General features: G+C 45.0%; 2 protein-coding genes across 3 annotated transcripts; one reads left to right on the forward strand and one right to left on the reverse strand.

The window, feature by feature from the left end:
• Nucleotides 1-1,278: 1,278 nt before the first annotated feature.
• Nucleotides 1,279-2,532, forward strand: LOC107276187 (probable long-chain-alcohol O-fatty-acyltransferase 4). Its single transcript, XM_015769560.3, has one exon. It carries the CDS (start codon nucleotides 1,371-1,373, stop codon nucleotides 2,409-2,411), a length of 1,041 nt encoding a protein of 346 aa, XP_015625046.3. The 5' UTR covers nucleotides 1,279-1,370; the 3' UTR covers nucleotides 2,412-2,532.
• Nucleotides 2,533-3,961: 1,429 nt separating this feature from the next.
• LOC4329331 (uncharacterized) lies at nucleotides 3,962-7,653 on the reverse strand. 2 transcript variants are annotated; one of them, XM_015768172.3, is made up of 5 exons: nucleotides 7,169-7,653; nucleotides 6,947-7,067; nucleotides 4,832-5,107; nucleotides 4,521-4,586; nucleotides 3,962-4,336 (listed from the first exon to the last, which is right to left on the reverse strand). In XM_015768172.3, exons 1-5 carry the CDS (start codon nucleotides 7,444-7,446, stop codon nucleotides 4,244-4,246), a joined length of 834 nt encoding a protein of 277 aa, XP_015623658.1. In that variant the 5' UTR covers nucleotides 7,447-7,653; the 3' UTR covers nucleotides 3,962-4,243. The 2 variants fall into 2 exon arrangements, with proteins under 2 accessions (XP_015623658.1, XP_025878358.1); XM_026022573.2 differs by having other exon boundaries at nucleotides 3,962-4,444.
• Between the last annotated feature and the right edge of the window lie 4,624 nt (nucleotides 7,654-12,277).

A 12,277-nucleotide genomic window follows, 5' to 3' on the forward strand; every position in this document is an offset into this window, starting at 1 on the left:
CGCATAGCGTGTACACATTGTTGTCCGTGGGCGTGGTGCTAAAGAGGGAGTGTGTGGAGGAGATCTACGGTGAGCGGATGTTGCTGGAGTTGTTGTCGTCGGCGGGTGGTCGGACGAGCAAGACAACAACAACTACGTAGGGCAACATCCGCAAGAAGCTCCGGTATTGATTTGTATTTGTTCATCCGCAAAGCACGGTCTTCCTGGTACATCACATATGTCGACACGTTCTTGTTAGACTCTATTGATTTGTATTTGTTCATCTTTTGTTGATCGAATACATGCGAGTCACTAAACCAAAGCTTTGTTTCTTTGAGCAGAAGCAGAAAGTCCCAACTTAAGCTCAGGCCAAGCCAGGAGCAAACTTGTCTTTTTTAAATTTCTCTCTCCGCTTTTTCTTAAAAATTATAAAATAATGTATCTAGTGTTCTACAGACAATTACATCATTTTTATGGTGTCTTTTGGCAATGGCACGATCTTACGGTGTCCCTCAGCCAATTATACAAAATTTGGATATCACGTAGCAAATTTTGCCTAATAAATACGATACCTTGGAATACTCCCGGATAAAATACTACAATGATATATCTGTGCGCTTGCGGATTCCTTCTGTAACTGTATATATAGCAGGACCATTTCTAGCGCTATTGCTGGAAATTCATATTTATAGTAATGTCGTTAAGAAATATCAGCACCCCACATGTAAACGGGAAGAAGATAGAAAATATGACGGTGATGGCATGGTTCCAATTTCGTAAAATTTAAGTTGCACGCTTAGAAATTGAAGAATTGTAATGACTTTTTTTTTAATAACCACATTTGCAATGGCATGGATCGAACTAATGAATATGCACATAACGACAGATGTTGTAGCACTAGCACTGTTCGGAAGAATTAGTGCCAGTAATTTCTTCAAAACTACTTCTTCCGGGTTGATAATACTTATCGTTTTGGACTAGAGACGGTCTTGAAAACTAACATTGACCATTATTTTTTATTATAATATATATAAAAGTGTTAACAGCTATATAATTTTATTAAAATATTTTTTAAGACTAATCTATACATGTAGTTATCATATTTGAAAGATAAATATTTTAAAAATGATTTATAATAAAAATTCTAAAGTTTGATCTCACCTTGTTTAAAACGACAAGTATTATCGGTGCGGATGGAGTATTTTGGAGAAGACTTCAATTGTGAAAACTCTACCCTCGTACTGACAAATTAATGGCACTACTCCAGTGCACTAGGAACAGTACACATGTGCGTGCATGCTCTGTTCTTATTTCGAGTTTGTCCTGCAGAAAACCTCGCACCCGACTATCCAAGCACAGAGGCCCCCGACACGAGTACACGACACGCCGTCATGCGCCACGCCGCCGCCGCCGCCGTGCCGCTGGCGACCACCGTCGCCATGCTGTACGCCCGCCTCGCCGCCTCCCTGACCGGCCCTGGCCCCCGCCGCCTCGCCGCGCTCCTCCCGGCGATGGCACTCCTCCCCGTCCTCCCTCTCGCCCTCCCGTACTACAGCTACCGCGGCTTCTCCGCCTTCGTCTTCGTCTGGCTCGGCGAGTTCAAGCTCCTCCTCCTCGCCTTCGGCCACGGCCCGCTCCACCCGGCGCTCCGCCCTCTCCCGTTCGTCTTCACTGCCGCGCTCCCCGTCAAGCTCGTCGACGCCGCCGCGGCAGCAGCAGGCGCGTCGGCGTCGAGGCCACCGCCAGCTGCACCTGCAGCTACGTTCAAGTTCGTCGTCTCGTCCGCCATCAAGGTCGGCGCCATGGCGGCCATCGTCCGCGTCCTCCACGCCAAGGAGGAGATGCACCGCTACGCGGCGTTCTCCCTCAACGCCGTCTTCATGTACTGCTTCCTCGACGTCGTCCTGCCGGCCCTCGGCGCGGCGGGCGTGGCGCTGGGCATGGAGATGGAGCCGCAGTTCGACCGGCCGTACCTGTCGGCCTCGCTGCGGGACTTCTGGGGCCGGCGGTGGAACCTCGTGGCGTCGGCGGTGCTCCGCGCCGCCGTCTACGACCCCGTCAGGGCGCGCTCCGGCGACCCGGCGGCCGGCGTGCTCGCCGCGTTCCTCGTGTCGGGGCTGATGCACGAGGTGGTGATACTCTACCTGACCTCCCGGGCTCCCACGGGGCGCGTCACGGCGTTCTTCGCGCTCCACGGCGTGTGCGTCTGCGCCGAGCGGTGGTGGTGCGCGCGCCAGCACAAGCGCGAGGCGAGGCCGCAGCTGCCTCGCGCGGTGGCCGCGCCGCTCGTACTGGGTTTCGTCGCCGGCACGGCGTTCTGGCTGTTCTTCCCGGCGATCTACGGCGGCGGGATGGACGACCTGTACCTCGCGGAGATTGCAGGGTTTGCAAAAGGCCTCGGCCTTGGCGGAAGCTGGACAGGGGAAAACTAATTCTAATATGTCCCATCGTGTACATTTTTTTCTTCAAATTCAATGCAACTAATTGTAAAATGGGACGCGGATACTATATGCAAGTATGCATTAGTAGTATATACATCGGTTTCAAAATATAGTAATTTCTAGCTATCTATCTGAATAAATTAGTCAGAAGTTGTTATATTTTAGAATAGAGTTTCAAGCAACACATACCAATGAGAAGTCCATAGAATTTTAGAGGGCAACTAACTAAAGATACTCCCTCCGTCCCCTAATATAAAGGATTTTGATATTTTATTTTGCATTGTTTAACCATTCGTCTTATTAAAAAAATTTAGAATTATTATTTATTTTAATTGTGACTTACTTTATTATTCAAAGTACTTTCAGCACAACTTTTCTTTTTTTATATTTACACAATTTTTTAAAATAAGACGAGTAGTTAAATAGTGCAAACAGAATGTCAAAATCCCTTATATTAGGGGACGGAGGGAGTAAAATTTACCGCTAATGTTCTACCCAATCTACTGGTATAATAATTCCATAATAATAAAAAGATAGCTCGAAGAGGAGTTGTTAACTTCTGTAGAAGAATGTCTGCATTATAGATCCAAGATCACACAAGACAGATGTTTGGAGTTCAATGTTAACCTTAACAGAGACGAATGTGAGGTGAAGTACACATGTGACATGCCATCATTTTGAAGTTCAACGAATCCTGTGTTGGCCTCAACTTCTTGAGGATCAAACAAGTTCCATCCAACTGTATTGCAGAGGCGGAGAAAAGACTTGAAACAGAAAGATTTTTTTTTTCCAATGTTCATATCATGATATGGTTAATACATCGCTGGCAAGACGTTCTAATGAGCTTATGCTATACTCCCTCCGTCCTAAAATACAAGGGATTTTCGATGTGTCATATCCACCCAAAATTCCTTATATTTAGGACGGAGGGAGTACGACCTTTTCTTCCCAGCTCTATGCTCAAATGTACATTTGGATTGGATGAATCTTGAGCTTGTGGACCGTGGGTAGTTCTTCCATGAAGTGGCTAGGATGCAGCAGAGTCAGATTGACTTCTGGTGATAAAATAGCAGTGGAGATGTAAAAAAAGAAAAGAAAGCAAAACATCCATCAGATTCAGAAATCTAATCTTTTGGAACATCTAGATTATCGGATGTCAAACCAAAGCAACTTTTCTACTAGCTCAAAGAACTCTTCAAGCGGTACAGAAAATGAGAGGAAAGAATCAAGGTAAACGATTCACAAGCAAAACTGTACCACAGAAAGGACAATTAACTTAATGAAGTGAGCGATGGCCGATGGACAAGGGCGCTCTGACGAATCAGATCTTGAGGAGTTCGCAACTGTTCAGACATCAGCATCAATTTGACGAGTTGATGAACTGATGGCACTCGCTGGAGCAGCATCCTTGGTAGACTATTCCTGGGAGCAGAGCAGCCCGCCAGCTCATCCTGTGGCCTGTAATATGCATAGCCGAGAATTGTGACAGGGGAAAACATTTGGAAAATTTTTTAAAGGAAAAATGGAGGAAGTTCACAGGATTTGAACCCAATAGGAAATTCTATCAGATTAGCAGTAGCACCATGAATTCCATTTGATAGACAGTGTTGCATCAACTGCTACAAGAAGACATCCAGATACATCCTATACGGATCTATCATAAATATCTGTGAACAATCAAGCATTACAATTCAAAGAACGCAGCCGACTCAATGAGTGGCACACCATGAGATCAGTATGATTTCTATCTTCAAAACATTGTGCCACCTAGCTCTGCCTCTGGATATGCAGCGAGAGTTTCTTAACTTTGCAGCTCATCTTTCTTAGCTCATTGTTTCCGTTTGCTTGCTATCTTTGTGGCTTCTCTTCCGCTTCCTAACTCTCTTTCGCTTTGCCTCCCCATCAGCTTTGGGCCCCTGTAGGACACATGTTCTCATCAGTCCTCGTGTTGCATCGACAGCAAACAGCTCTTCTAGACATGCTTTTCCAACAACATAATAGATACTAATAATGGGCATGTTAATCTGAAAGTAACAGTTTTAGGTATTATTACGTACAACTACTGAGAGAAAAACAACAGTGATATAAAATGAAAATTACCTGATTTTGAGCAGCTGACAATTGGGGCTTTGGTTTCTTTTTCTTACAGGAGAGTGGGTTTGGTCCCTGCAGAAATGACAAGCAATAAAAATTACTTACGGAAGCGGAACTGTTGTAGCAAACTTTCTTTCCACACTATTATGGATAGTTAAATAATGGGAAAAATTGGATTCAATTGTCAAGCGGTCCTATCGAAAATAGGATTGACTATGGAGTAAGGCTGATGATGCCAACTAGATCATACGTATTGTTGCGCTTGCGTATACATCTAATACATCAGAAGCCAGAAGAAAATAACAGAAAATATTAACCTTTGGTCTTTTCTTCTTAAATTTGCTTTTGTCGGCCACCCCAAGTGCATTTTCTACAAGAGAACTGATAGGCCTTCTGTTCTTTTCATCATCACTTGCGTTTTCACTGGCAGCCGCCTTTCCATCCGATGGAACCTTCAGTAGCTTCTGATATTCTGATTTACCCATATGCAGACGCTTCTCCTCGTCCAACTGAGCAAATTTACGTTGCTGCACAGAGGGTTGTTCAATGAACAAGGAGCTCTTCAGACCATATATCACAGGAACACCAGGAACCTGCATCCAGTCAAAACACACATGAACACATAAACTGATTCAAGAGAATATGTAATGGCAACATGTACATTATTGTGCACCCTCCGTTCCATAGTGTAAGGCGTTTTGGGTTTGTCCTAAGTCAAACTTCTTTATGTTTGATCAACTTTATAGAAAAAAGTTGCAGTACTTCCAACATAAAACAGATATACTACAAAAAATATATATTCAAATGTGGATTTAATGAAACTAATTTGGTATTGAAGACATTGCTATGTATTTTTTAAAAACTTGGTCAAACGTGATGAAGTTTGGCCCTGTTTAGTTCCCAAAACAAAAAATTTTCACCTATCACATCGAATGTTTGGACACATGCATGGAGTATTAAATGTGGGAAAAAAAACCAATTACACAGTTTGCGTGTAAATTGCGAGACGAATCTTTTAAGCCTAATTGCGCCATGATTTGACAATGTGGTGCTACAGTAAACATTTGCTAATGACAGATTAATTAGGCTTAATAAATTCGTCTCGCAGTTTCCTGGCAGAATCTGTAATTTGTTTTGTCATTAGACAATGTTTAATACTTCAAATGTGTGTCCGTATATCCGATGTGACACCCCAAAACAAAAATTTTTGCCAACTAAACCGGGCCACTGACTGTCCCTGTCAGGGGCGGGCGCAGCTATGATTCAAGGGTATTCAGATGTATGCCCAAGAATTTTACACAAAAAATAGGTATATATACTATATATTTCGTATATGAATTCAAACAAATAAAAAAGAGCCTCAAATACCCAATAAGCAAGCAAACTAGTTTTCTTGGGCTTGCTTCATCCTCCCTCCTCATTCACCCATTAGCCCAAATGTATTGGGCCCAAATTCCCCACTTCCCTCCCTCTCTCCAGCTCTCCTCTCCCCTACCCACTTCCAGCCTCACCCATCAATCTCACACATCCCATTCCCTCAGTCTCCCCTAACCCTAGCCGACGGGCGGTCGGCGCAGGCGCACAGCCTCGCGGACGTTGGGTGGCCGGTGGCTGGACGGCGGTGGCGCGGGCGCGCAAGTGGCCAAACACGCAGCGGCGATGCTCGGGCGCAAGCGTAGGCATGGCGTGGCGGCAAGACGGCGACGGCAGCGCGGGGCAACCGAACAGGCTCGTGGTGTCGGTGCCGCATTGGCGAGCTGACGACGTAGGCACCAGGCAGGCAGCATCGCAGCTCGCATGGACCAAGAGGCAGGGACGCTGGGATTTGGGAGCCTGGGATGTTAGTACTTCACTGATTTCATTTTTTGTTCTGCACTTCTACTTTTCTAGTATTCTACTAATTGTTCACTGAGTACTTGGAAGTTGATTCATCATAATTGCTAACTTGCAGACTTGATTTAAGTAACTAGTTAGGCGCATGTAGGGGAATAGTAAGTAGGATTTGTAAGATTACATATCATTTTACCATTTTCAAAATATCAAGAATTGAAAAGTTCATCTCTAAATTGAAAGATTTCTTATCATTTTACCATTTTCTATTCTTTTGTGTGTACTTCATCCAATTAGTACTTACATATGTGCTATATATTATAAAATTATATCAATATACGAACTTATGTGTATTTTGTGTTATATATGCTATATATTATATAATTACTGGTGTGTTATATTATATACATCATTTATTAGGCTCTTGGGTGTAGGAAATTTTTTTACCCTACTCCTATTTCGAATACACAAGTTCTAAATCCTGGGCCCGCCACTGACTCCCTGTCCAGATGCTTTTGCATAACATAATTAAGGTGATAATTCTTAAATTACTCTGAAACAGCGTGTTGGCACGAGCACGAAAGGGTAGTGAATTTCCATACCTCCCGTAGCTTTGCACGGAGATCAGAATCCTGGGTGGCAACAAAGAAGTGTTCGGGATTCTTTTCACCTATCAGTGACAGAACACAATCCACTGCACTGACTACTTTGTCATGCTCACACCTGAACCCACAAACAAAAATTTCCAATGGAACAAAACCCTCATTGCCTCATAAGAGAAAAAAAAAAACCATCGTTAGAAGTAGAAGTGTGCTACTACTTACTTGGCCGTGGCGAGCAGGGCGGCGGCGTCGAAGGCGTCGGCGTGGGACTTGCCGAGGCGCCTGAGCTCGGCGAGGACGCACTTGGAGGTGAAGAGGGGAGGGGGCCTGGAGGCGGAGAGGAGGGACTGGAGGGCGTCGTCGGCGGGGAGGAGGCTGTGACTGAGGAGGTGGTGGACGAAGGTGCCGTCGACGAGCACCCTGTAGGGCTCGCGGAAGCCGAAGCAGGTGGCGTAGAACCTGACCACCTTGCGGTTCTTGGACCGCCTCTTCACCCTCATCCTTCTCGCGTCTCCCTCGCGGGCGGCGGCGGCGGCGGCGGCGAAGGGCGGCGCTAGTGGCACGAGGCAGGGAAGGAGGGGAGGGGGCTCGGTCGCCTCGCCGGCGCGGGAGGGGCGGACAACGACGTCGCGGTTCAAGATAAAGGTGGCAGGCGCAGCGCGACGTCGGCGTGGAGGTCGAAGAGTCGAACGGCGCCGGCGGTCTGTGACGGTGGAGGTTGTGCTTGAAGGAGTTAGGGTTGATGGATTTGGGCTTTGATGGGCCTGGATTGAATTGGTTGGTTTCTTCGCGCTGGAAGGGGTTTTCCCTTGGAAAAGGTGCACTTAAGGCCCCTCATTCTGTGGACGAGCTACAAAATCATCCTTGAACCCAAAAAATACTCTATAACATATCCCTTATCTTATAAAACCGGATCACTTTGGGTCCTAAATTAGTACTGTTCCCGATTTTAGGTGACGTGGTGGCTGAGTCAATGTGAAACCCACCTATCATACTCACAAAAAATCATTGCCTTTTCTCCTCACTCTCTCCCTCACTCAACGGGTGTCCTTGGCGCCGGCCCAGTCGATGTTGCGGGAGATTAGGTGCCATGGCGAGGAGGAACACATGGCGCTTGTCGTAGCCATCGCCGTCCCCACGCACAACCAGCAACAGGTGTCGCCACGTCGGCTCCGACGCAAACATGATGAGCGAGTGGATGGCGCAGTAGGTAATCTCCTGAGAGGGCCGGGAGTGGTTGCCAATGAGGTGGCCGAGGAGCGCTGGCGGCGCGGTGAGGAAGCTGTACCAGGCTCCAGGCACAAATAGGGCGCTCTGTTGGGTAGTGATGTCACAGTAGGTGACATAGCAGTCGCAATCGTGCTTGTTGTTGGGGCACTAGACTTGGACGAGCGGGCCACAACCGTCGACGAGTGCCCTCCCTACCCCCACGGACCCTAACGACAACGTCAACAAGGCAGACAAGATGGTAGGCGAGGCTCAGGGTGGCAAGGTGAAGCGAGAGGACGGGTGTGCTTGGCGCCAGCCCCATTGGTGTCATGAGATACAAGGCGCCATCGAGAGGAGAAGGCCAGGGGCAGGCGGAGCCACGGAGGCGGCGAAGCCCGTCTTCGGAGAAGCTCTGTCGAGCTCCAGTGCAGAGTGGCACCCATCTTGAGGAGGAGCAGCGAGGGCCCCTCCTTGCCCCCACGAACCCAACAACGGCATCGGCAAGGCGAACAAGAAGGGAGCTTCTCCAATCAAGGTCCCCTCCAGCTACACCACCGGCGTCAACACCACCTTCTACGTAAGTACTCGTCGTCTTCGTATTCATTTCATAAGTCAATTTGTATTGCCGTCCATCACTACCCACTCGTCACCCAAGGTGGCCAGATCTTCCCCGACCGCTAGATGTGAGATGCCTCTGATTGGGCCACTGACGGCGAGCGCTTCAAGTCCGACTACTGCTACCATATGTTCGTCTCGTGCTATAGAGACCTCAAGATCGCTGGCTGTGAGGTTGACGCATCGGCGAGCTGTCACCTGGTGCCGGCATCGCTGTCGGGCGGCACCAGGCTGAGTGCGCAATAGAACGACACCATGAGCTAGACACAACATATACTAATGGAGCTCGACATAGCTTCTCAGAAGACGGGCTTCGCCGCCTCCACCCGCTGTTGGCGTTATCTTCTCCATGGCGCCTCGTCTCCCGCAACACCGACAGGGCCAGTGCCGAGCATGCCCGCTTGTGCGGACTCATGCTGTGGATGGTGGGTGGAGCGGGAGAGATTGGGGACTCATGAAGAGGATTTTTTTTTGTGAGTATGACATATGGGTACCATACTGATTCAGCCACCATGTCACCTAAAAATGGAAGCAATACTGTCTTAGAACTCAAAATGATCTGATTTTGTAAGGCAAGGAAGGCGTTATATCTTTCTTTTTTTTTTCTTTTAGGGATGATTTTGTAACTCGGCAGTAAACTGAGGAACCTGAGGTGAACTTTTTTCCTTCTCCCTTCGGGCATGATACTAGGCCGTGATGGGCTGGGAGCCTGGGACGTTTTTACTGCCAAAGTGGACCTATTGGGCCACTATCCTATGATAGTGGGATGAAAAATTGGACTGGATTTAGGCCGTGTTCTTTTCTAACAGAGATGCATGCTTTCTATTACCAAGCTTTTCTAATTGCTGAGCGATATGTTCCGTGCAAAAATTTTCTATATTGAAGTTACTCTAAAATATTAAATAAATTTAATTTTTAAGTTTATAATAATTAAAACTTAATTAATCATACACTAATAACTTTCTTATCATGTATGGCCTTATTTAATCTTTATCTTCATTAGTACGAATAGGTTTTTACAACTTTGTGACATGCCTTTACTACTATGTTATGGGTTCCTAGCGCTTGTACGTTTTTCATAGAAAAAATAGATATAATATTTTAGGGGTGACTATAAAAACTTATCAAAATTTCTAATGCCAAATCTCGATAACAGTAAATCAAACATCAACTACACCTGCGGGTAGGTCTTAAATATCAGCAATAGCTATTATAGACACGGTACTACAGAGAACGACATTATTCTCCCGCTATTAAGGATTTGGGGTTTAGATTTCATTGATTGGTTTGTTTACTTGAAACAAGGTGCATGAAAAATCATGCTATTACATTCTACAATGATATGGCTCCTCAACACATGTAAGCATAAAGTTGATCCAACCATTTAGAAAACATCCTCTTACATACAAGCGTTATCATAACTCTAACGTCCTCTTACATACAAGCGTTATCATAACTCTTCCATAAATAGTTAGTCCCATCACATCTAACAAATAAAACCATTTTTTAAGTACATAACAAAATATCACCAGCAAGTAACTTTAGAACTGGATTTTTCACATTTTGGTCCTTTTGAAAAACTTATTTCGCAAATAGACCTCTGAAAAAACTTATTCCAGAAATGGTCCTTTTTGGGACGCCAGAGTGGTTGGCGCCGTCCCTCTTTTGAAAAACTTATTTCACAAATAGACCTCTGAAAAAACTTATTCTAGAAATGGTCCTTTTTGGGACGCCAGAGTGGTTGGCGCCGTCCCCCTTTTGAAAAACTTATTTCACAAATAGACCTCTGAAAAAACTTATTCCACAAATGGTCCTTTTTGGGACGCCAGAGTGGCTGGCGCCGTCCTCCTGCCACCGTGGCACTCGCGAACCGACGTGGCAGGAAGAGGGCGCCAGCCATGCTGGCGCCGCCCCCCCCCCAACCCCTCGCCTCCATCCCTGTTTCTCTGTATGTAGTTGCAACAGTGTCATTTTTGTTTTATTTTTTCGGATATTTTTTCACACTTAGGATCATGATACAACCAACCATAAAAAAAATATAAACTCGAACTACCACTTAGCTAAGTCTGAAAATAGCTAGCATACCACTTAGTCTACTTTGCACCTTCACTAAAATTAGACTATAACTCCTTTAGTAAAACCCTTTGCATAACTCCTTTAGTAATATCCTTTGATCAGCATGTTACACATAATGCACTCTATCACTATATGAAATTACTTAATCTAATTCAAAATATAGCCAAATGAAATGATAGCCATAAGTTAAACAGTACAAAAAGATACAATTTTTTTTATTTTTATTTCATTTATTTGATATTTTTTCACACTTAGGAGAACATAGGAACCAACCATATAAAAAATAAACTCAAATGGACAAAATATGTGACTTGTAGAATTTTCCAAAACTCTACCGGAACAGACAAAATATGTCATTTATTAAAATAGGCGTAACTTTCTCATATGGACTCGGAATCAGGCAAATAATATATTCACGGACATCTACAGAAAAAGTTACATCCGATTCTCCATGGCTTCGCCGGGTTTGGCGATATTAAAACCTCTGAATTCCGCTTGCAAGATTGTGTTTTTGAGGAGAGAAGTTTTTCGGTAAAGCTTTCGAAAATTCCACAGGCCACATATTTCGTCCGTTTAAGTTTATTTTTTATATGGTTGGTTCTTGTGAGTTTCTAAGTGTGAAAAAAATATCAAAAAAATAATAATAAAAAAATTTGCACATCTCTCTCCTCTGTACTAGTTCGGAGAGAGATGAGAGGAGAAAAAAAATTCTACAAGTCACATATTATGTCCATTTGAGTTCATTTTTTCTATGGTTGGTTCTTATGTGTCCCTAAGCGTGAAAAAAAAATAAAAGAAAAATAAAAAAAATTCGGGGGGGAGGGGCGCCAGCCACTATGGCGTGCTCCCCCTAGCCACCTCAGCATCGCCCCGCCACGTCGGCAGGGGGACGGCTGGCGCCGTCTAGTTGGACGACGGCGCCAGCCACTCTGGCGCCCCAAAAAGGATCATTTCTGGGATAAGTTTTTCCAGGGATCTATTTGCGAAATAAGTTTTTTCAAAGGACCAAAAAGTGAAAAATCCAGAAATTCAGAAACTATTTTAAAAGCTTGACTACGATGGATGATCCCAAGAGCTTGTAGCACGCCATAATTTCATAAGCAAAGGATAATGATCACGAATGAATATACGTATAATTGACAACTAAAAATTCCCGGCCCATGTATATCTTTTGAAAACTTCCACTAAATCAATCTACACCATTACCTCTTTTTAGAGAAACATCCCAGACGCGAGAAAAACACTGCTCACAGAAATAGTGAGCATTATCCTATAATTACGTCGCTGCCCACACTCCCAGAAATTCCAAATGCCCCCATTTTCTTCGGTTCCATCGCTTCGCCTCCTCCTCTTTTTCTTTTTCTTTTTTTTTTCTCTCGCCCATCCATCGTCTCCTTTTTCCTCGCTTTCTCCCCCGCCACGAAAGGAACC

This window comes from Oryza sativa, chromosome 2 (assembly GCF_034140825.1).
Source record: "Oryza sativa Japonica Group chromosome 2, ASM3414082v1".
Lineage (NCBI taxonomy): Eukaryota > Viridiplantae > Streptophyta > Magnoliopsida > Poales > Poaceae > Oryza > Oryza sativa.

Excerpts from the sequence above, each read along its gene's own strand:
- LOC107276187 (XM_015769560.3), top strand. The coding sequence starts at position 1,371 with ATGCGCCACGCCGCCGCCGCCGCCGTGCCGCTGGCGACCACCGTCGCC.
- LOC4329331 (XM_026022573.2), bottom strand. The coding sequence starts at position 7,446 with ATGAGGGTGAAGAGGCGGTCCAAGAACCGCAAGGTGGTCAGGTTCTAC. Across the intron at positions 7,068-7,168 it reads GCCCTGCTCGCCACGGCCAA|GTGTGAGCATGACAAAGTAG; the intron begins GTAAGTAGTAGC and ends TTGTGGGTTCAG. Across the intron at positions 5,108-6,946 it reads TCCGTGCAAAGCTACGGGAG|GTTCCTGGTGTTCCTGTGAT; the intron begins GTATGGAAATTC and ends GACTGGATGCAG.